This window comes from Protomyctophum bolini (assembly GCF_963924005.1).
Source record: "Protomyctophum bolini genome assembly, chromosome: 6".
Taxonomy (NCBI): domain Eukaryota; kingdom Metazoa; phylum Chordata; class Actinopteri; order Myctophiformes; family Myctophidae; genus Protomyctophum; species Protomyctophum bolini.
Genome location: NC_137867.1, coordinates 27333123 through 27358777, shown reverse-complemented (window position 1 = coordinate 27358777; position 25655 = coordinate 27333123). Strand labels below are relative to the sequence as shown.

Sequence of the window (25655 nt, the reverse complement as noted above, 5' to 3'; positions counted from 1 at the left end):
AAGGGCAACGTGTCTGATCTCATCTGAAATGGTCTAACTCAGGAGTGCCCACACTTTATGGACTTGAGAGCTACTTTCAAAATGACCAGCTCAACGAGATTTAACCACTCTACTTTAGTTTTTGTATATAACAATGGGAGTTCGGAACAATGACATGGCGCCTTGTATCCATTTCTTCAACAATAATAGTCAACCTGTAAGGTAAGATAAGGTAAGAGTCTGGGTATCTAAGACGCAGCCAACTAGAGCCTCTGTACTGGCAGACAGAGACTGCATACTACGTACTGGTGGTGAGTTAACGTGAGTAAACTGGCCCCCGTAAAATCTGAATCCCCAACCCACCCCTTTTTCCCCTCACTGTATATGTTTATTTTCCCTCTTTACCTTTATCATGAGTTTCTGTTCTGTTCTTTGACTATATAGAAGTATCTATTTGTACGTCTCTAAATGTTTTGATGAATTGAACAAGGTGGACCCTCTTGTAAACAAGTCTAATGCTTAATTGGGTCGTCCACTCAGTTAACAGTCTTTGTATTGAGTTTGTGCTTGTAATGTACTGTAATTCTGCAAACTGTTAATAAATATTTCAATCAATCAATCAATCAATCAATCAATCAAACGTAAGCTGTCAGAATGTGAACTGACCGTTACTTTGGCTGATCACCACCAACCCCCCACCCCCGAAACTGAAACACAACAAAGGCATTTCTACTAGCTTCTGTTTGGACATCTGCTTCAGGTTCAATGGATGAGAACTGGAGAAAGAATCCCAACATGTCTGATTCCCAGTGATTTCCCCATCTTGCTAATGTTTCTGCACCACTAGAATGGAAGATATAAGTCATTAATATGTGATGCTCTCCAATGCAAGGCATTTAAAAGTCCTAATAGAGAGAAACCAGCCCGAAATGTGGTCATTACGGATAGAAACTATACCAATAAAGTATTTTCTTTTCTTAGACACCTGTAATCTTAACATGAGGAAAAAGTGTGCTGACTCTACACTCTCTGTAAACTATGCATTATTTTCTAATTGCAGCTGTACTGAACTGGTTGAGAATTATGAGAAACTCTCTCAGGGTGCTGTTATTGTACATGTTGGCTCGCCTTGCTAGGAAAGGCTCTACTACACTAAATGGAACAGAGCCTTAATTAGCCTAGTATAATAATAATAATAATAATAATAATAATAATAATAAAACACCAATAACAAATACAGGTAAGTAAAGAAGCAATCAAAATTCTTGCCAATATGACTGCAGTGCATAGAGCCTATTGGGGTTCAAAACATGTGATTTGGTTTTGTCCTTCACCACTTTTCAACCTATCTTCATATAATTGGTCCTCACTAATGTTCATAATAAAATACCACAATGTTTTTCTACTCGATCTGTGTCACATAGGAGGGCTGTGGGCAGTTCAGAAACCCATCCACCAGTGACATCATAGTTACGCCAATTTTTACATCTAGATTTGTATTATGGTGAGAACGATGGCTTCCATTTTCGCATTTCAACTTTTCAAGAATAGAAAGCCTGCAGTTTCAATTAGCTTGGATTCCCCATTGATGATGTCACTGATGGACCGGTTTCTGAACTGCCCACAGCCCCCCCATGAGACACAGACTGAGGACCAATTATATGAAGATGAAGTGAAGTGGTCCTTTGTAAGATTGATTACTCCACGCCTGCCTGCCTTGCCTGCCTTGCCTTGCCTGCCTTGCCTGCCCTGCCTGCCTGCCTGCCTGCCTGCCTGCCTGCCTGCCTGCCTGTCTGCCTGTCTGTCTGTCTGTCTGTCCTCTGTAATGCAGGTAACTCGAGAACCGCTAGGCCCACCGACTTCAAATTCGACTCACGAGCAGGGCACATGCACATGCTCCATATACTGTATGGAGCGGGCCTGTTCTGACATCACAGCACTCCATATTTGGGCATGCCTGACACACCCTAAACTGCGGTTAACCGCGGCAACCGCAGCTAAATCCGCCATCTGCATGTCTCTCCATATATAGGAATAAAGGGACACATTTTAGCAAGACCTTTTTATATATCGATATAAAACGCCTTAAGACGAGTATACTCGTCTAAGGCTCCCAGTGTTTTTATTTGATAAGACAAGTGTACTTGTCTTCAGCATTCAATGTGTAATAATAATAATAATAATAATAATAATGGTGGTAAAAAAATATATATATACTAATAATAATAATAATAATAATAATAAATATAGCTGCGAGCAGCGATAAGGCGGGACCAAGGAGAGGGAGAGAGAGAGAAGGGTGGAGAGAGAGAGAGACAGAGAGAGAGAGAGAGAAAGAGAGAGAGGGGGGGTGGAGAGAGATAGAGAGAGAGAGAGAGAAAGAGAAAGAGAGAGAGAGAGGAGGGTGGAGAGAGAGAAAGAGACAGAGAGAGAGAGAGAGAGAGAGAGAGGGGGGGGTGGAGAGAGAGAGATAGCGAGAGAGAGAGAAAGAGAGAGAGAGGGAGAGAGAAAGAGAGAGAGAGAGGGGGGTGGAGAGAGAGAGAGAGACACAGAGAGAGAGAGAACAATATGCACAAAAAACAACCACAGGCTGAGTTGTCGCTACCCGGATTTGAACCAGTGACCATGTGGTCCAGAGGTGAGAGCTCTACCAACTGAGCTAAGCAGACACAGTCAATTCTCTCATTGTAAATAGTAACATCATACAGTATTCATATTCGTATTAGATGCAGAAGAAGTTTCACAAAACAGCAATTTTCATTGGCTCATAAAAACTTCATTTTTTCACTTAGAAAAAATGTGTTACGATTTTTTGTCCGTATAGGTCCAAAGTTCACGTGTAGACGTTTTTGTGCATTTTGATCAAAGATCCTGGGAGAAGAAACATTTTAAATGGTTTTCATATAATTCAAAATGGCGGGTAATCTAAAGGTCAGAGGTCAAAAGTCAGAATATGGAAGTTGTTCGGCATTAGGAGACGCATATGTGTATCAAAGTTAAATTGCAGACGGTCAAACAGTTCATGAGCTATGTACGTTCAAAGTTTGTATTTTCAATTGAATGTTATAGCGCCACCGTTTGGCCAATGGTCATGGGCTTCGCATAGTCATCGTTTGGCATGGTCCTCTACCAGAATCCCGCGTTTCGTGAAAACCGACTGCACGGTTCAGCCAGAGCTGCTATTTCTGGTGGTTAGCTGAGGTGTAAAAGAAATACCTAATATAGCTGCGAGCAGCGATAAGGCGGGACCAAGGAGAGGGAGAGAGAGAGAAGGGTGGAGAGAGAGAGAGAGACAGAGAGAGAGAGAGAGAAAGAGAGAGAGAGGGGGGGGTGGAGAGAGAGAGAGAGAGAAAGAGAGAGAGAGGGGGTGGAGAGAGAGAGAGAGGGGGTGGAGAGAGAGAGAGAGAGAGGGGGTGGAGAGAGAGAGAGAGAGAGGGGGTGGAGAGAGAGAGAGAGGGGGGGGTGGAGAGAGAGAGAGAGAGAGAGAGGGGGGGGGTGGAGATACAGATAGAGAGAGAGAGAGAGAGGGGGGTGGAGAGAGAGAGAAGACAGAATACACTTATTACACTATTACACTATTACACTTATTACACTATTGCACTTATTACACTAATTACACTATTAGACTTATTACACTATTACACTACTACACTACTACACTTATTACACTATTGCACTACTATTACACTATTACTTATTACACCATTACACTGCTGTTACATTATTACACTATTACACTATTACACTAAATACACTTATTACAGTTACTAGTATCTCTATTATTGTGATGTCATGTCCGAGAGTCAGAGAGAGAGAGAGAGAGATAGACATGCACAAATAAGAATCACAGGCTGAGTTGTCGCTACGCAGATTTGAACCAGTGACCCTGTGGTCCAAAGGCAAGAGCTCTACCGACTGAGCTAAGCAGACACTGTCAGCTGACTCATTCTATACAATAACATCATGCAGTATAGGTATTAGCTGCCAACCGTATTTGGAAGACGTATTAGTTGCATGAGAGGTTTCACAAAACAGAAACTTTCATTGGCTCATAAAAACTTCATTTTTTCACTTAAAAGAAATCTGTTACGATTTTTTGTTCGTTTAAGTCCAAAGTTCAAGTGTAGCCGTTTTTGTACATTTTGATCAAAGATTCTGGGAGGAGATAGATTTTAAATGGTTTTCATATAATTCAAAATGGTTGGTAATCTAAAGGTCAGAGGTCAAAAGTCAGAATACGAAAGTTGTTCGCCATGAGGAGACAAATATGTGTATCAAAGTGTCATTGCCAACGGTCAAACGGTTTATGAGATATGCACGTTCAAAGTTTGCATTTTCAGTGCTATAGCGCCACCATTTGGCCAATGGTCATGGGCTTCACATAGTCACCGTTTGGCATGGCCCTCTACCAGATTACCGAGTTTCGTAAAAAGCGACTGCACGGTTCAGTCAGAACAGCTATTTTTGGCGGAAGAAGGAGAAGGAGAAGAAGAAAAAAAAACACAAATACAAGAAGTGACCAAAGTCACTGCGTGTCTTCTTGGTCCCTTAAATATAGCTGCAAGCAGCGATAAGGCGGGACCAAGGAGAGGGAGAGAGAGAGGGGGGGTGGAGAGAGAGAGAGAGGGAGAGAGAAGGGGGGGTGGAGAGAGAGAGAGAGACAGAGATAGGGGGGTGGAGAGAGAGACAGAGAGAGAGAGAGAGAGAGGGGGGGGGGGGTTGAGAGAGAGAGAGAGAGCGGGGGGTGGAGAGAGGGGTGGCGAGAGAGAGAGAGAGGGGGGGGAGAGGGAGAGAGAGGGGGTTATTAAACTATTAGACTTATTACACTATTACACTACTATTACACTATTACACTTATTAAACTATTACACTACTATTACACTATTACACTAATATACTTTTACAATATTACACTATTACACTACTATTACACTATTACACTAAATACACTTATTACACTATTAGACTTATTACTCTATTACAGTTACTATTATCTCTATAAGTGTGATGTCATGTCCTAGTCAATCTGAGAATCCCATCGTCAAATATTCGGGAAAACAGCGCCTCCGCTGTTGTTCCTCGAAATTAGACTCTGGGGGCAAGCTCTGTTTAGAATTTCGATCAACCGGAAAAGGCCCTTGCTTTTCCGCCGAGTTCCACTACTACCGCTGTGCCGCACTGTTTTCATTCCTACTTTCAACCATTCCTTTGCGGAACAAAACATGGATGTAACGGAGGAGGACATTTTTGCTAGTGTGCTAAGGAGAGTTGCTGTTCTACACAATGTTGAACATATCAAACCGCTTCAGCACATTTGTTTGAAATATTTAATCGATCGACGAGATGTTTTATTATGTTTACCTACTGGTTTTGGAAAAAGCCTCGTATATCAAGTAGGGATGTCAGTAACGGAGAGTTTCCCAACCGGTTAGCCGACAGGATTAACCGGGTCATTAACGGATAGTGGTTGATTTTTTTCTTTTTTTTAATAGGCTACCCCAAATGTAATATGCATGTATAGGCTACATAATTAAAGTTGGTAGACGAATGGTATACATTTATTTATGCTCCTTTTTTAAAAGACAAACAAAAAAGCAACATTTAACAATATAAATAAATTGTTGTAGGCTTAATCATCAATAAACATCGCATCTGCGCGTCTACAGTAGTCCTACAGAGGTCCGCCGGTTCTAGTCCAAAACATAAATAAATCCAGTCCAGATCTGAGCAACTTATACCTATAAAGCCACTGGACGCATGGGCTAAGCCTTTTTTTATTATTAAGGAAGATCAGCAAGCATGTCACCGTGTTCCGTTTGTTGACTTTTCGCTGACGAGAAAACCCTCAAACATCGATAGCACATGGCTAACTTGATAGCCGTAAGCCGTGCCAGTGTGGGGAGACGGATAAGAGGAGGAAGCGGCAGCGGCTGTAAACGTTCTCCCTCCAGGCCAAATGGCCAATAATGGAATTAATAATGCCAAGTAGGTCTCTGCATTTATACGGTTGACATGTGTTCATCTCGTCTCGCTGTCACTCGCTTACATTTCGACTACCGCAAGTCCGCAAAGCTACCCTTGTAGCCAACTAGCCAGAAGTACAACAGAGAACTTTGGGACATTGAGGGGGCAGAAAACCGAGCCAGAGCGCTGTTCATGCAGCCTGGAGTGTGACAAGCTGGGCGGCGCAAATAAGAACAATTTTAGGCATGTGTGCAACATGACAACTGTTTTAAAGTATTGTACAGTGACAAGTACAGTCTCTGTAATGTTTATGTTGTACTATTACTAAAAACGATCTAAAATAAAGGGATTTAAGATCAGAACACGTATTTATTATTATGCAAATTAATCGTTAAAGCTGATAAAAATATCCGGATGTTTTTTAACGGTCGGCTAACCGGTTAGCCGGTTGTTTGGTGTTGTTTGTTGACCAGAGGAAGCCATGTTCAATAATAAGAAGCGTGTATAGGTTTGCTTCCAGTGGGACGAAATGTCCTAGCCGCACACACATGTAAATCCCGCCCACTAAATGTGATTGGGTGATTGCGCGGCTGACTTCCTGAACTACAGCGTCCATACTTGTAGGCCAGTGATACGTTTCTTTCTACTGCTTGCCGACAGACTAGTTGACGCGAGGCAACAGTCTGTCTTGAGAGACTATGTCCTAGTGATAGAGAGAGAGAGAGAGAGAGAGAGAGAGAGAGAGAGAGAGAGAGAGAGAGAGAGAGAGAGAGATAGATATGCACAAATAAGAATCACAGGCAGAGTAGCCGCTACCCCGATTTGAACCAGTGACCCTGTGGTCCAAAGGTAAGAGCTCTACCGACTGAGCTAAGCAGACACTGTCAGTTGACTCATTCTATACAATAACATCATGCAGTATAGGTATTAGCTGCCAACCGTATTTGGAAGACGTATTAGTTGCATGAGAGGTTTCACAAAACAGCATTTTCGTTGGCTCATAAAAACTTCATTTTTTCACTTAAAAGAAATCTGTTACGATTTTTTGTTCGTTTAAGTCCAAAGTTCAAGTATAGACGTTTTTGTACATTTTGATCAAAGATTCTGGGAGGAGATAGATTTTAAATGGTTTTCATATAATTCAAAATGGTGGGTAATGTAAAGGTCAGAGGTCAAAAGTCAGAATACGAAAGTTGTTCACCATGAGGAGACAAATATGTGTATCAAAGTGTCATTGCCAACGGTCAAACGGTTCATGAGATATGCAAGTTCAAAGTTTGCATTTTCAGTGCTATAGCGCCACCATTTGGCCAATGGTCATGGGCTTCACATGGTCACTGTTTGGCATGGCCCTCTACCAGATTACAGAGTTTCGTAAAAACCGACTGCACGGTTCAGTCAGAACAGCTATCACAAAACAGCATTTTCGTTGGCTCATAAAAACTTCATTTTTTCACTTAAAAGAAATCTGTTACGATTTTTTGTTCGTTTAAGTCCAAAGTTCAAGTGTAGACGTTTTTGTACATTTTGATCAAAGATTCTGGGAGGAGATAGATTTTAAATGGTTTTCATATAATTCAAAATGGTGGGTAATGTAAAGGTCAGAGGTCAAAAGTCAGAATACGAAAGTTGTTCGCCATGAGGAGACAAATATGTGTATCAAAGTGTCATTGCCAACGGTCAAACGGTTCATGAGATATGCACGTTCAAAGTTTGCATTTTCAGTGCTATAGCGCCACCATTTGGCCAATGGTCATGGGCTTCACATGGTCACCGTTTGGCATGGCCCTCTACCAGATTACAGAGTTTCGTAAAAAGCGACTGCACGGTTCAGTCAGAACAGCTATTTTTGGCGGAAGAAGAAAAAAAAACACAAATACAAGAAGTGACCAAAGTCACTGCGTGTCTTCTTGGTCCCTTAATAATTATTATTATTATTATTATTATTATTCCCACTTTTATTATTCAGGCACGTTTCAGCCACCCCTTTTGCCCATTACGACCACTCTACGCAACATAATCAAACAGCGACGCGCACCTCTGGTCTACAGGCCACAGGTTTCTGCGTTACACCTTTTTTCCCCCCCTGTGGCGCTAGAGCTTATCTTACTGTACCTGAAAGGCATGCGGTGTGTCATCCACACAGTAGACCCGGAGGTTGTAGTCCATTGAACTGGCCTCCATACTCCCGAACACAGCTAGCTTCAGCCTCTTGACAGCTGTCTGGGTTAGAGGCTCACCAACTAGGGCATAGGAGCCCGGCTGGTTCAGCAACAGGTGGCAGCACGTTGAGTCCATTAGGCAGTAACAGGAAGTGGACTCCTCCTCCACTGACATCACTTCCTGTAAGAAAGAACACAGATCTGAGATGGGGATTGTGAAAGCACAGACTGTCAGCGAGATGATGTTTACTTTGCATCTGCAATAATTTCTGTGCTCACTACATTTGGCTTGACCGAATATCCTGTAAAATGTATTACCGTACCTCCAGAGTTATGTTAATCTGATGAATTTGTAACTTCAGAAGTTGAAGGGGAATTAAACCCTTGGCAATTGTTTTTAGTTTGCTGCCTTGTAAAAGTTCAAATCTGCAGGAGACAAAAATATGTCGCTAGCAACACAGCCGGAGCTAATAAAATGAATAATAGGTATGTTAGATACCAAAGTGCAAGCATTGACAATATTCAACAGTATTCCACATTTTGTGAGTGGGAAGCACTCTCCCCTTTGTATTTGCTTTCCTTTCTGATAGACAATAGCTAAGCTAAAAAGAAGATAGACAATAGTTACATTATAAAAGGGTGTTAGATAACAAAAGGCACTGGTGGGATTTGAAGCACACAACCATCACTGGACAAAACATACAAATGTTATTTTTCAAGCTTATCATGCAGGTTGGAACTGACTGGGAATTAAATGAGCTTGTACACAATGTATCGTGGCCTACTGGGGTATGCAACTTTTAAGACAGCATTACAGAAGTTGAAAACAAAACTAAAACTACATGGATTGTTAGTGGTCTCTTGAGTACACGAAGGAAAAACTCAATTTCCTACATGAGTTATGATGTTAGTGCATACTGCAACACAAAATACTGAAAATAGTCATTATAGATAATATGCAATGCATTTTATTTATGAAACCACAGCAGCAGGTGGAGAGCACTTCATTATCTCCAACTGCAATGAAGGAATATATCTTTCATGTCCTCTCAAATGCGCCATTTTTTATTCAAAGGAAAAAAAGGGACGGGGATAGGAAAACATTACAAGGCGGCAAAAAGGAAATAGAAGCTTTGTTATTTAAATGGAGAGTAATGATGTGCCAAGAGAAGGGAAAGAGCCTGCTAAATTGGACGTGTTTTTATGATTTGAACAAGGCGACTGCATGATTCAGGGTATGCTACAGTACATTAATGATTTCCCAAAATGCTTTGTTTCGAATTCTCAGGTCGTCAACAGAACACGCAACACACTCAGGAGTTTTTAAAGTCTTATTAGCAAGTGTTAAAGTAAAAGTCTCTCATCACTACCAAAAAGTTATGAACTCCTTACTATTGCTTTTAAAGCTTCAATCTGTAAGTTTCACGTATGTTGACCGCCCTCTTGACAGATAGAGGTAATTACAACAATGTCTGTACAGCCAGGATGTCAACGAGTAGGTGTCATACGGTACCAACAACAATTCTATGGAGACCACCTTCAACCACTGCAGATGTTCTAGCTGTTATTGTGCTAATGTACGATACAGTAAAGAATGGTCAAAATAAAAATGTATTCATTAAAATATCTTCAGGATTGTAGCTTTAACATTGGTGAACTATGCATTGAAAGCTTGTCTACTGTTGATAAATGCCCAAAATATATAGGCTATATTCTTAACCATACACTACACTGACTATTCTTACTAAGTAAGAATGAGAAAGAAATGCATGACAGCTAAATGTTGACTCAAGATAAACTATACTAACATACGGCATACAGAATGCTAAACATTAGTGTTGAATTACTGCATGCAGGATGCTCAACATTAGCGCTAAAATTACAACATACATCACTTTTACGATCAGTAAATGTAACACATCAACTCATTCCGCTGACGGCCTTGGTGGCTCCGGCAGCAAGAACACAATCCATGTAACTGCAACGGCCCTAGTTTCATTTCCAGACAGGGACCTGTGTTGCATGTCATCCCCGCCTGCTTTCGAACCGGATCACAAAAGAACATGGAGACGTGGCCCTTGCGCCTTAACACACGCAGACGGCTGTCTTGAGTGACAGGCTGACAGCCAGGCAGTGCTGTTAAGAGGCAGGATCGCATTTTAACATATTATAGTTATTTTAGTTTGTATTTACGCAATTTCCTCATATGAATGGAAACGCCAAAGTGATTTATTGATTTCCTCGTTTGAATGGAAGTTGGACCCCAATGGAAACGCCAAAGTGTTTTATTGGGTTTAACTGTCACATCCTCTTAACCAAAAACAAAAAAACAGATACAGAAACAGACAGATAGGCCTATAGATAGGCCTATAGATAGATAGGCCTATAGATAGATAGGCCTATAGATAGATAGATAGATAGATAGATAGATAGATAGATAGATAGATAGATAGATAGATAGATAGTCATAGACATGAATTCACATCATGTCATTGTCAATGCAAAGAAACACGACTTCCCCAAATTGCCATTCATACGAGGAAATTGCGTTAAAATACGAACTAAAATAACTATAATACATGTTAAAAACTGAAGCTTGTGTAATATGTTTACGATCTGCCTGCCTGCATCCTCTTAACAGCACTGCCTGTCAGCCTGTGTTTAGACGCGGTCTGGTTGGAAAGCAGGCGTCATCCCCTCCTCTCTGCCATGGCTTTCCTGTCTCTCTCCATGCACTTTCCTATCTGAATAAATCAACAAAATGCCATATGGCATATGTGCCATACTCAATCCTGATGTCATCACTCTGACTTAAATGTAGACTGTAAATGTCCCCATGATGTAAAATGTGATGGATCCAAGTTCTGCTGCTGTTTGCTTGTTGACAGATTAGCTAAAATGTGAACATAGTACTCAAGTCAAATTGATTTTCTTTCTAAAGTACTTACAAAAAGGTTTGACACAGAGTGCACAGGTTGATAATACTCCAGAACATTTTAAGGATGTAATTTACTATAGCCTATTCCATTTTAAAGCATGTGCAAGTGTTTCAAAAACCTCTTCACTGTCCTTTGGCAAGATTTCAATGATAAGGCTCATTATTCCCAACCTGAGAATCTTTAAGTATCCCCACTCCTTTTAATATTACAAAGAAATCTCAAAGAGACATGAATCATGTATTTATTCTCATCACCTCCGGTCTCTCTCTCTGCCTCATATTTCCTTTCAAACGCTTTAAGAAATTTCCATAAGAAATAACACTGAACAGAAACCTCTTCATGCACACAGTAGTCAAGCCTTGTGTATTTATTTATACAAGGCAAGACTAGATCCAAAGAAAAGATTTGAGGAAGAAAACGAGGGTAAATTAACTGATCAGAAAACTACCCTTTAACAAGGAGTCACGCAAGCACACACACACACACACACACACACACACACACACACACACACACACACACACACACACACACACACACACACACACACACACACACACACACACACACGTTCTAATGTTGTCTGAACAAACAGGGTGTCAGAATGAGAGCTTTTCAAAGTGACAGTAATCTGTGACTGAATGACCTCCAGGGGGGAGTCAGCGAGACACCTAATCTGAGACTCCATGCCGACATCTGACAGAGATTATAACGACTGGGACGCAGCAGACAGAAAGAAGAAAAAGAGAATCACAGACAGGGAGCGAGACAGAGAAAGAGAGAGAGAGACAGAGAAAGAGAGAGAGAGAGAGAGAGAGAGAGAGAGAGAGAGAGAGAGAGAGAGTTTAATCAAAGACCTCCAACGTTGCATGTCATTGCACCCTCTAGCTTGCTGGCGGCGGCAGTGGTGGTGGATGGAGAAGGGTGAAGACAGTGATGCATGCTGGGACAGCTACTCCGTGTCACCTTACAGCCATCTCCATTACTTGTCACAACATTACTTAGGATGAAAGAATGGGGGGGGGGGATTCTAGGACATGGCCAAATCCAATTGGTCTTCTCTCCTAAATAACAAGGCTCTTCCATGCGCTGACAACTAGCACAACAGCCGGAGGGGAGATAGTAATATTCAGTATTCTGACCCTTGCTCCACTTACCAAAACCTTACGTCAGATGGGAGATTTACAATATTACCGCCTGTATGGAAATCCCTTTTACTACATTTGTGTCCCCTCTCTCTCTCTCTCTCTCTCTCTTTATTCCTGTCTCCATGCCAATGTCTGTTTGGGGAGCAGATAATACAAAGTGACGATGCCAGTAGGGACCTCTGGGTTCGTGGATTAAGCTCTGGGGATGACTACAGCAGCAAATACCTCCTGATAAAAATAAAAATAAAACATACCCACCATTTCCCAGTGAGGAAACATTAAATATAATCTTATACAAACACGCATAGATACATGCAGTGCCCAACCACTCTAAACAACGACATGGAAATACAGTGTGCCACTTTCATTTTACTGCATCCTGACCCCCTATATACGCTAACAGGCTGTGAAAGGCTTTAGGTACCAGGGCTGTGTGCAGTGGCCTAGCAATTGGAGCAGTGAGCAGGAGTGTGTGTGTGTGTGTGTGTATGTGTGTGTGTGTGTGTGTGTGTGTGTGCGTGTGTGTGTGTGTGTGTGTGTGTGCGTGCGTGTACCTGTCATATACCTATACTGAACGCTGGGTACAGATGACGAGCAGGCTCGTCTTAAGATATCGCTATAACATTGCCTCGCTGTGTTTCATTTTTTTTACCGCTCCGGTTGCTATGCATGGTTGCCAGGGCCCCGCCTGCACTGGTGTTTTTTCTCAATAGCCATTAGCCTCTGTTTTAGCCCACGCCTTTGCAGGCTTTTTTCTCCGAAGCAAATGCGCTGTCCATGGTGTTGACCAGAACGGCGATATTCGGAGGTCTTTTCTGATTATCCGGTGAGCGCGATGGGCTTGGCGTTTTCTAGAGCAAGGATTGGCCTTATTTTAGCTTGGTAGCATTAACGCTAATACTTTAACATTCAAGATGGAAGCCAAAACCGGACACGAGTCATAGTGGAATAGCCTGAAAACACCCTGCAACCAAGCACCACTCAATGTGTTAATGTGTCTATCCCTGTATGTGTTTGCGTGCGTGCGTGGGTGGGTGCGTGTGTGAGTGCGCGGGGGAGCACGGAGCAGGCTGTCCAGCAGGGCAGAGTGAGCGTTGTGGTCAGCACAGAGGCCATTTCCATGATTCTTCATCCTGATTGCCTCGTGTCCACAGTCACTGTGGCATGTCCATCCAGACCCGCTGGATCAATACTTCCCATGTCTAACAGGCCCCCCCCGTTTCAGCCCACCCCCATCCTCAGCCTGCTGGCCAACTGACTGACGGAGGCTGTGACTCTTCCAGGCTGTTACACGCTATCATTGCTTTTTAATTCTCTGAAAGCAACGTTTGTGTGGCCTCTATGACCACAGAGGTACAAGCCACACACAAACCCAAACTGGCACCTCCACAAGCACGCACATACAATACATACAATCATCTTACACTACAGAGGCGCAAGCCATGCATACAACCAAACAGGCACATATACAATTGCATGCACGCGCACACACACACACACACACACACACACACACACACACACACACACATAAAACACCAACACATTCACACCATCCAATAGTACTTAACAACTTACACACGCACACATACACAATTCACACAACTCACCCAGTCCCATTCCTCAGTGACTGGTGACTTACTGGAGCCATTACCACATAAAGCAAATATATAGAGGCTGGATAAGACCGGGAGGGGCAGAGTCAACAACCCTTGCCACTTTATGTCAAGCAACGCTGCTTTCTTCCCTCCATATACAACCCTATCCCCCACAGCATTCAGCCAACATGACATTTACCCACGAAGAAATGGAGCCATTGGGCAAAGGACAATTGAGGAGAGGAAAACACCATGAATGACCCTGGATTGGAGGGTGATGACTTGGATTGTGTTTGACAGGCGCACGCACGCACACACACACACACACACACACACACACACACACACACACACACACACACACACACACACACACACACACACACACACACACACACACACACACACACACACACACACACACACACACACACACACACACACACACACACACACACACACACACACACACACACACACACACACACACACACACACACACACACACACACACACACACACACACACACACACACACACACACACACACACACACACACACACACACACACACACACACACACACACACACACACACACACCTGTTCTTACCTCCCATTTGCTGTCCTGGGTTTTCCTCTTCAGGTGGACATTCCAGTTGTGGGTGTCCAGCTCTGCACAGTGGGCAATGGTCAGGGCCACAGGGCTCAGGAGGTCCAGGCCAGAGGGCCCGTATGTCACCTCAGGACCTAGGAGGATCTCACCGCTGTCCTCTGACTGAATGCTGCAGATAGAAAGAGCACATACAGTATTTGTTTAGATACACTTACGTCTGAAGTAGAGAGAGCGGGAAGTGTTTATCACGAGACTCCTTATTTTACCCCATAGACTTGACCTGTCTAAAGTTTAAAGAACGTTCTAATTACAACAGCTAACTATTACTTGGGAGGAATCATTGTTTACTCTGTTGCTACAACATGACACGGTTTGCTTCTCAACAAGCCAGTCAAAGATGGGGAACAGAAAAATATGTACCACATCTGAGCCCCCAATTTAAAAAAACAAAGTTGATAAGAACGTTATTTTATGGATGTGCACCCTGCTCTGAGGTTGTGGCATATTATGAAAGTTTAAGCCAGTTAAAATAAAATAAATAAAAGGGGTATTTCCAAACTCCAAAATTCATAATCCAGTGGAGTTTTTCAACATGCAGGGTCAACGTGGCCACTGTAACTAATATAGTGGCTTTCACTGGAGCGAGCATTATTAGATCATTGACACTGGGTTGCAAAAATCGTGGGATAAAAAACGTATTAAAAAAAAGTAATCTCAAGCAAAGAAGAGGTTACCTATTTGGGCTGTATTCTTGAGAACAAACTGATGGGTGAAAAAATGGCATCAAAAGTGATCAAGAAAGTCAATCAAAGAACAAGATTTTTGGGCAGGATTTCCTATTTTGTAAGCAAAGTGCTTTCACAACTCTAGGTGAAGCCCTAGCTCATTCAATGCCATTTTGATTATACTTCACCTGTTGGCTCTCCAACATCTCAATGTCACTAAAAACTAAGCTTCAGATTTCCCAAAACAAACTGATACACTACGTCTCGGCCTTAAATCCACCAAATTCCAACTCACTTTTCTAGCTCAGTGTAAAAGACAAAAAAGGTTAAGCAAATATAAATGGGTTTGGTGTGTAAGATAGTCGAAGAGACAGTACTCGCAATACCTATCAAACTGCTTCTCCAAAGTGAGTGACACCCATAGCCACAACACCATGTTACTATAGCGGTACACACATTTAGAACAAACATGGGGAAATTGTCATTCTACTCTGCTACCAAAACGCGAATTTTTTTCTTTCTTCTTTTTGTTTTATTCAGAAGACCACATTGTGAGATAAATGTAATTCTCATATCTCTTTTATAGCATTTGTATTTTTATGCTATGTTGATGAATTGAATATAGGACCATATCCATTTTTTTACATCACGTTTGTAGACTAGACTCAAAGTTTAAAACAGTAATAAAAAATGAATTCCAGGCAGCTGCGGTCCTAAGCCCAGTCTTTAAATTCAAGCAACCCAAGGTTTCCCAGCACCTGCACTAATCATTGCACGACAGTCCTCCTCCTTATAACAAGCTAGTGAGTTATAATAAGACATTGTCCAATTAGCTTCAGACAGAATTCTGGCTGCGGTGCTTAAGAGACTCTAATCTTTGGAACCATATGTATTCTGCGAGAGCTTTCTCTATAATGCCTCCCCAATGTTGTCTGCTTCCCAGCTTACCTACTAATCTGTTTTAACACAGAAAGCAATACATGCAAGAGTGGTCTGGTTATGTCTGATGAGACTACTTTGCTGATCTGTCCATGCCTTTGCATATTCATCATTCACAGTTTATTATCCTGCAGCCATAATCTGTACTCAAGATCTGCTACTGCTGCATTAGACAACAGCAATTAAAGGGGAGAAGGACGTAGGTGGGCATAGAGGTCGTTTGCCATGCAAGCAGAATACATGTCTGCAGGTGTTTGAATCCTCTGGAACTGCTGTTCTCAAGTTCAAGTTCTTCTTTGTTTTCACTTAGCCTATATTGATCATCATACATCATCATACATCATCTCATTCCGGCCAATCAGAATTTGCGTCCTCATCTTAGTCATCAATGTTTGTGTTATGCAACACTCAAAATTGTCCATTCATTGTCAATGGTATTTAATGTTTGTGTTGGGACAGATTTTAGGTTACATACATTAAGCTGGACATAGGAGGGGCTAGCAGCCTAGCACCCCTCAAAAATAACACACGTGTGAAGTGAGGGGCGCTCTTATCATTCATCATACATAATCATCTCATTCTGGCCAATTAGAATTTGCGTCCTCACCTTCGTCTTCAATGTTTGTGTTACGCAATGTTTGTGTTTACACAAACACTCAAAACTGGCCATTCATTATCAATGGCATTTAATGTTTGTGTTTACACGCACGCTCAAAGCTGGACATAGGAGGGCTAGTGACCCTCAAAAAAATAATCAGTCTATACTCTCATTGGTATTGTTCCTTTCAAAAGATGGTACAAAAGTGAGTCTTGGTATTTTTGGTCTTTACTGAAACAGACTGGGTGGTACAGTATGTTCCTCTTACTTCCACCCAAACAGGCCACAACCAGTTAAAGGAGAATTTCGGACTAGAAGGCTTTCTTACCTTTATTTGTAGTTGTTACGGCCCCACCACCAAGAGGTACAGGTGTTATTTTGTGTAAAAGCGCATTATTGGCTATTTCCCCTACCATAAGCCCTCAATGGGGGTTGGGTTTTAGTGCTAATTCGCTTATTTCCATCGAAATAAGTAGTAAAGTGTGCCACAAATAACACAACACAAATAATGCATCACTGTGGACACACACATAACACTAATTGCGCCATGCGCCGCTAGCAGGCCTCCTTGCACTCAACTGGAAATAGGTAAAGAGAAGTCCTGCAAGCTTCAGCCAGCAGAAGGTATATGGGCTCATCGGTACATTATGATATATCTTATGTGCAGTGACATTTTGGCCTGATTGTTAGGTTTCATCTTCCACAGAGCATCACTGCACTCAGCAAATTCCAGTCGCTTTTGAGATAACTTGTGTGCCAAGTGGACACCTATCCTCTCTGGATCATGAAGGTGCAGAATAAATTTCATGGCAATCCAGCCTGTAGTTTTCGATATACATTATGTTGTTTGGGACCAAATTTGTGGACACATAGACTGACACTGGCATCTTTAAAAGCCCCATTACTAGCAGCACTATAGTAAAACAGTCCGTGCATAACAGCTGCAGCAGAAAAAGGGCCGGCAAGAGAGAGATCAAGGCAGTGAGGCAGCATGCCTTGGCAAAGCTTCCTCTAAGCTCAAATCAGTCATTGTAGAGTAGAGATCTGAGCACGCTGATTTGTCAAGATTTCCTCCCCTGAATAAGAAGTGATTTATAGTCTTCGCAGGAGAGTGTGAGTGTGAAGTTCATGGTTTTCAGGCATAGTAAAGAACTCTACACAAACAGGTAGTGTTATGAGGAAGCCATAAATTATATGTAAATAATGTAATGTTATTAATTTACAATTTAGCACAATCTGTGGTTAAATAAAGTGTGACAATGAATGCTATTCTGAAATGTATTGCATGATTACCACCCGTATATATTGTGTGATTAACTTGCACTGTCTGCCAGGGTTTGGTATTTCATTCCCTGCATTGGTTGATCTAGAGCAGCATAACTAACATAATAACAATAATGCTGTCAGGGCTCTGGTTTTGATTCCCATCTATTCTGTACCACCCAAAACACTAGCACACATCCACCAAATGACATGAGTTCAGCACATTGTCCATCAGAAATTGAAATGTGCATTGCAATGATTCAAACACTGAGTGAGTGGCATGGCATCACACAACAGCATCCTCATCAGTGGTTCTTGTTTTAGATTTTCTCTTTTCTTTTAAAAAACAGTGGGCAATCCACTAGCCTTTACATTTCCATCTGTGTATTGTCAGTATGAAAGCTCAGAGGTAGACAAATTGGGGGAAATGCAGGAGAAAGTCTCTGGCAAGATTTCAGTCTAGGCCAGCGGAGGTTTGCGCTACTCCGTATAGGCAAGCGTCCACTATGGACACGAAATGCATCCTTTTAATGATGAGAACGTTTCCTGTGTTTAAGATTCTCAGCCATTAGATATGCTTATCTGTGTTGAAGTGATGCCCTTGTCTCAAAGTGATGTCTTCATGATAACTACACCACTCTCCAGGTGCTCTCCAGACGCTCCAATTACCACTTCAACACCGGCACCGAGGATACTCCATCTCTATACTAGTTACTGCTGCTACTGTAGTGTCGCATCATGAAGTCACCTTGGCCTCTCTGTCCTTGATTCAAATGATAAGTCTGCCGCTATGTCAACAAGGCCCCCCCACCACCACAACCTCCTGCTCTGGAGTGGACCCTTGGAGAGAGAGAGAGAGAGCTCAGCGAGGACTGATCACACATTTAATGTGAAGAGAGGCTGAAGGAGCAGATTACCTTTAGTACCCACAAGATGGGAAGGAGAGAGAGAAAAAGAAAGTGTGACTTAGAGAGAGAGAGAGAGAGAGAGAGAGAGAGAGAGAGAGAGAGAGAGAGCGTGTGACAGAGTGAATTCCAGAGTAAAACAGAAAGAGAGTGACAGATAGACAGAGGCCTATAGTCAGAAGAGAGTGATAGACAGCGATGGGAGATAAAAATAGAGAGGGATCAACGGAGAAAATGGCAGAGAAAGAGAGGGAGAGGGAGAGCGAGGGAGTGAGACGAAGAATGAGACAGAAAGTGACAGTCAAAGTGAAACAGAGAGGCATAAAGAGTCCAAAAGAGCCAGAGGGGGGTGAGGGTGGGGGAGAGAGAGAGAGAGAAAATCTAGCATCACACCTCTAAAAAGGAGCACCCGAGGTTTCTATCCCTCTTTTCTCAATTCCACATGTCACCAGGATGAAGGGTTCTGTAGCAGGGGCTCCGCTGGGCCCCTAGATGAGGTGCATTATTTAAAGTGAGTGATGACTCGCCCCTCAGGGACCCGAGGAGCTGTGCAAAGTGGCAGATCGGCCCGGTGGAGAGGTAGGAGAATAGACGGCAAGCTTAATAAACGCACACATTAACATGCTCCATTAGCCACACCTCTATTTGCTTCTTGTCGTCGTCGTCGTCCCCCTCCTGACGTGCGTGCGTGCGTGCGTGCGTGCACACACACACACACACACACACACACACACACACACACACACACACACACACACACACACACACACACACACACACACACACACACACACACACACACACACACACACACACACACACACACACTTCTACCCACAGCTGCTAATGAAAAGTAATTAATATAAATAAACGTATAAATAAATAATTGAACAAAAAGAAAAGGAATGTGGAGTTAAGTTTCTTAGTGAGGTTTCAAAGAGAATGAAATGTTTGTGTTGGGCTGTGTGTCACTGCATGTCATCCCTCAACACTGAGTTGACAGGGAGGGATTTCAGTTTGAGATCACTGGGAGAAGACTTATAGGGACATTTCCTCTAATGCGTGAGGGGGGACAGTGAAATATTCCTTTAATTATATAATGTAATAACAATGTATATAATGAATTATTCCGCCACTGAACCCTCAACGCTGAGGAAGACCTATAGGTCGAAACGCGTCTGTTGCTTCTATCCGTGAAAGGACAATAAAAACCATGTGAAAAGGACATTCATTATGTGCTGGCTATTTCCTCACTTCTATGATATTTTTGATCTGTGCACCTTAAAGACTTTAATTTAATCTGGAGTGTTTTGAGGGCCTTCTGCTTTGCAGTCATTTCTCTCAGTTGGTGCTGCTCCAATACAGCCTGTGATAGGATTAGGGTCCAGGATACTGTGTGCTGCTGACCAATAATTAGATGAGGAAGGGAAAGACCAAAACATAACGCTTTATGGTTACTGAAGCACTCTGACATCTGCTACAGTTCTAGATATAGGCTATACTTGGAGAGGTGGTTACAGTGCAATTACACCTAGTTTTGCACATGATGTAGTCTTATTAACTCTTGCCAGTGCCTCATTCTAGGAATCATCAGGCATTACGTCCCCTAGTTTCTCCTTCCATTTGTCCTTCATTTTATTGAGGGAAGCATCTCCAAGGGATGATATACTGAAATAGATTCCTGAAATGAAGCCGCTACGATTGGGAGGGATTTGGAGGATGTCATCAATAGCACATGGTTTGTGTATTTGGAGCAAAAGTTTGAATGAAAAGTCATGTTTGGAGGCATTGAAAATATATTGAGCAGGAAAGGTGGAATATTTGAAAAAGATTAATTAATTAAAGTTAGAGAATATATGCTCAGTACAATTTCTATTCTAGCAGGGAAAAAGCTGATTGTTACAGCAGATATAGGGCCAGAGGAGAGAAAGCTTTCCAAAGTGGTTTTGAAATTGTGATCAAATTCTTAAGAGTATTATTAACAGGGTTAGAGGCGTAGTGTGAGGTAGATAGACAGTGGTAATCCATGCATGGCAGGGAGGTATGTTAAAAGAGGTAAAAAGGCTATCGTGTTTTGAAGATTTAAAGAATATATATTTTATTTGGGGCATGTGATGCTTTATTCCAAACATGCCAGTGCAGAGAGACACGACACCAAGGACAGAGAGACAGGACACCAATTACAGAGAGACAGGAGAGACAAGGCGGGATTCAAACCTGGGTCCTCACACCCATCAGGTGCCCATCCAACTGGCCATGCCACCAGGTAGGCTATCGTAAGTCAAAACGTCAGATGTCTTGTCAATCTAACTGCAATTCTAGCACTCTGCTTTCTGCACATAAGGTGACATTTACATTACCTCTCTTTCTATCCACATAAAATGATAACACCCTGAGACCACAGGCCACGTTGAATGAAATGCTATATTACACCACTACAAATCAAATTATATTTTCAATTGACTATCCATGAGGATTATGTCCTTGTTCATAATTTCCTAAAGCATCTAGCAATAATAAAACATTTTTACTGCTATTGTTTTTAACGCTATTATTTTAAATTGCAAGTTCACCGGAATTCAGTGGAACTGCAATATATGTGGAAACACTTTCAACATAATGAAACAAAGCGAATGCAGGGAATCAAATTAAACCATCAACTATACATATGTCTACAATGCAATGTGGAACGCCCTACCAACAGTCATTAAGACATGTGAACAGTGGTGTCATGCTCGTAGAACGCAGTACTATTTTCACCCCGTGTCAAGTACCGTGCCGAATCAAATGGATACTACTTTGCATAACAACAGGACAGCTTTAACAGTTTATACCTGGGCGCACGTAGCCTAAGCATGCACACTTACAGCAGTAGGCTATGGCTCCAGTAGGCTAGTGCTGCTGTGTGGTGTTCTATACACAAGAATATGCCTCCTCCTCCATCAAAGAACAGATTCATTCGTCCAAATATATATATACTGTACATATATGTTTCTTTTCCCTTTTTGCCTCCTTTATGATGAATTCCTGTTCTGTTCTTTGGCTTTATAGAAGTGTATATGTGTACGTCTATAAATGTTTTGATGAATTGAACAAGGTGGACCCTCTTGTAAACAAGTGTAATGCTTTATTGGGTCGTCCACTCAAAGTTAACAGTCTTTGTATTGAGTTGTGCTTGAATTGTACTGTAATTCTCTAAACTGTTAATACATATTTCAATCAATCAATCAATGTAGATCCAAGTGGATAGCAGAACTAACGATTTCCAGAGTTTACATGACATCTCAGGTTTTGTTCCACAGCAAAGACGTGTGTTTCAGGTGGTGGATGGGAGATTCTAAATTGTCGATACAGGTATGACTTTGAGAGCAAATGCTTGCCTGTCAGCCGTAAGCGACCTGTCCAGACATAACATACCAGATAGGCTTGAGCCCTGTGGATAGCTAATGTCTCTGGTCAAAGGCTGACACATCTCAGCCAGGTACAGGCACACCAATAGGCTGTTTCAATTCTACTGCCAGCTACACACCACAGCAGTAGAAGTAGGCTAGTAAAGTGAGAAAGAGTGGGAGCATGATTATCATATTGGAACTGATTCTTGATTTCAGATGTCAAACCAGGCAGTCTCGTTTAAATACAGACTCTTCAGGATAGCAGAAGGGTTAACCTGTACAATTTTTCCTCCAGCAGAAGAACAAGAACGCACTTTGACGCACGCACATACATACACTTGTTTGCTGGCTTTCTTGTTTGTTAGAAAGTCAATTCATGGCTTAGATCACATTCACATTTTAACACCACTTCTAAAACAACATATACTGTCTAGAGTATCTGACAATGTGAGCATGAATGTATATTTCAAACACACTAGTTCAAAGTATAGCTACAGTAAATTAAACTAAACGCCAACTACAATCAATTTCACTCATTCCAGTCCTCAAAAACAAGTACCTCTCATGATGTTTGTATCCCATTCCTCCCCCCAGGCACTGTTCCTTAATTAAATATTTCACCAACATGTGAGTCCACACTCAAAACCCTGTCATGTTCCACCTCACATTTGTGAATTGTTTGGAAGGTCTCCCTTTCTTCTGTGACTTTGTTCAAGCCGAGACGAGCAAATACGGCGTGACACATCAGAGAGCTTTGACGGCCTGGTGTTTCTCCGCGGGGGAAGGGCAGGCTCTACCGACCAGCCCCCCCTCAGTCCATTGCTGGGTCATTGCCTGACCGTGATGGGAATACATAATGTACACACTACCAAGATGAAAGGCCTCTGGAGACATCGAGCTACCCCCCCCCCCCCCATATTGTGGATTGTCCATCAGTGAAACACTGCATTCATCACTGCCTCCAACGTTGCTTAAACAAGCCACCCGAGACTGTGCCTTGCTCCTCTAGACTGACACACTGTTGACAACATCTGGTGAGTGTATAACCACATATTGACTCTCCCCCGGAGAAGCTGGGGTGCAACAAGAAAAAAAGAAAATAAATTGGAGGTTTGACTTTGCCTCCACTGAGCCCAACGGCTAAATTAAGCGATATATTATTGTAGAACCCTGGGGCGCTCAGCACCAACTTAACTTTCTCCGTAGCAGATCAAAGCCTGGACTACGTACCACCCGCAAGACATTCATGTATTCATGTGTGTTGAAATGAAAACCCTATGAATGACGCCTAGAGGACTCCTGCAGAGAGAAGAAGATAGGCTGCAGTGCTCGCTGTGACCCATCTGTCAGAGAGCCCAGCGGTAAAAACACAGAGACGTGGGCGGGGGGGGTCTGCTGAGAGGATGTACATGGAGAGGGTCACTGGAATATATGACATTGTGTGTGTGTGTGTGTGTGTGTGTGTGTGTGTGTGTGTGTGTGTGTGTGTGTGTGTGTGTGTGTGTGTGTGTGTGTGCGCGTGTGCGTGCGTGCGTGCGTGCGTGCGTGCGTGCATTGCAAACATTTTTAACATAATGGTCACAAGGGTCATTCATGAACCTCTACTTAAAAGTTCTACTGGGCTTGCCTTATAGGAACAAAAAGCTACATTTACAGAATAGAATAGAATATCTCTGTCGCCTCACAGCTAGAAGGTCCCGGGTTCGATTTCCGGCGGGGACGCTGTGGGCGCATGTTCTCTCCTCTGCGTCACCAGTGCCCATAAGCTGGACATGGGAGGTCCCTCCTAAAATAAAACACCCTAACCATTTTTTTTACTTTGTCTCGATGTTAAATGTCATGGGGTCAAAGAATGATGTGAAGGAGAATTCACAAAGACAACCGCGGTACTAAGAAATTCTTACAGCAGGCTACTTAATTATACAGGCGTATGTTATTGACGTGGGTCTGCCTGGTTAAACTACCAGTAAGACGCGCAAACGCGGGAAGCGAACGCAGCTTGTACATATTTAAGTTGTCACCATGACTCAGCCATAACCATATAAGGAGTCCCCAAAGCAGCTCCATATATGGGCACAAAAGCGTGACACACGGACACCAGCTCCATATATGGGCACAAAGGGGGGGGACACGGACACACACACAGACAGACAGACAGACATGATCTGCTAGGTCTCATAGTAAGTGCTCACTGCATTCGCAATCACTGCGTTCGCAATAATGTTCTGATGATGGACTACAACAAGCTATTTCTCTCTAGGCTGAGATGACAGACATTTACAGCCAAGTATATATTTAATATTCTTGTCTGTCTATCACATAAGCACAAACAAAAAAAATGTCTGCTCCCTTTTTCCCTGGCAGTAATGCAAAACAAACTTATGACAGTATGATAGGCAATCTGATTACAAATGTATGCATACAATATCTTAAGAATCATCACATAACTCACGGAAAACCTTGACATGTAGGATTTTGTTTGATTTAGGTATTTAGGTATCTTCCAAATTGCTGGAGCAAGGAATTGTGCGGGTGCAAATCTCCCTTTGTTTCATAAAGGATGGTCCAGTGTACCTTATGCTAAAGTAGATAAGAAAGGAACCAATGAAGCGCCTCTCAGGCTTCCCTTAGCATTTAGAGAATTTGACCAGCTCTTATCATGTCTGCCTCTATACTTCTGGGCCATTGCACACTGTTAGGAACCATCATAAGCAAAATAGAATAAGAGTATTCGGATGTACCCTCGCCTCAGCTGCCAGCTGCAGACAAACTCCAAGATCAGAATTGGTCATTCGTTCGCAGAGATACGCAGTCACTGAATCCTTTGCTCAGTGTATGAGATCATTTTGTTCACTGACTCAAGTCATTTCGTGTACTTCGTGTGCTTTTAAAAATGTCATAAAAAATATTCAATTCAATCCAATATTCAATGTTCGATGCAATCGTGACTGCGTGACGAGCTACAAATGCTACAGAAAGAGTTGAGCTGGCTTCAACTTATTGCAGTGCTCCAATGACTGAGAACTGTTATTTTGAACCAAAGCCTATATACATTCTGCTCCCTCCCATACTGCATGAACACATGCTTGATTATGTCAATGCGTGTGTTGGGCAACACTTCAACGGTGGCTGGGCAACAGTGTAGCTGACCACACTTGTTCTCCTATCCATCCTGTTTGGATTTTAGAAGCTTTATTACTTCCAATTTCAATTATGTATCCTGTATCCTGTATAAGTTCTCCTATCCATCCTGTTTGGATCAAATTGGTATCCCAAACTGAAATATACATTTTCTGTTTTACTACAGAGCTGGAGAGACCCCTGTTACTGAACAAACATTATGTAGCAATGATTGAAATATAGAGCTATTTAACATTTATTTTAACAAAATAAGTAAACCCCCAGAACGCCTACTGGCACAGGATTCT

General features: G+C 42.3%; 1 protein-coding gene across 3 annotated transcripts in view; it reads right to left on the bottom strand.

The window, feature by feature from the left end:
* The window catches only part of unc5db (unc-5 netrin receptor Db), a 203397-nt gene that overhangs the window by 14731 nt on the left and 163011 nt on the right, over positions 1-25655 (bottom strand). For all 3 annotated transcript variants that reach the window (XM_080765408.1, XM_080765410.1, XM_080765409.1), the window contains 2 exons: positions 14403-14574; positions 8059-8286 (listed from right to left, as the gene is read on the bottom strand). In XM_080765408.1, coding sequence (XP_080621534.1) covers positions 8059-8286; positions 14403-14574 — 400 coding nt within the window. The remainder of the gene's footprint in view (positions 1-8058; positions 8287-14402; positions 14575-25655) is intronic.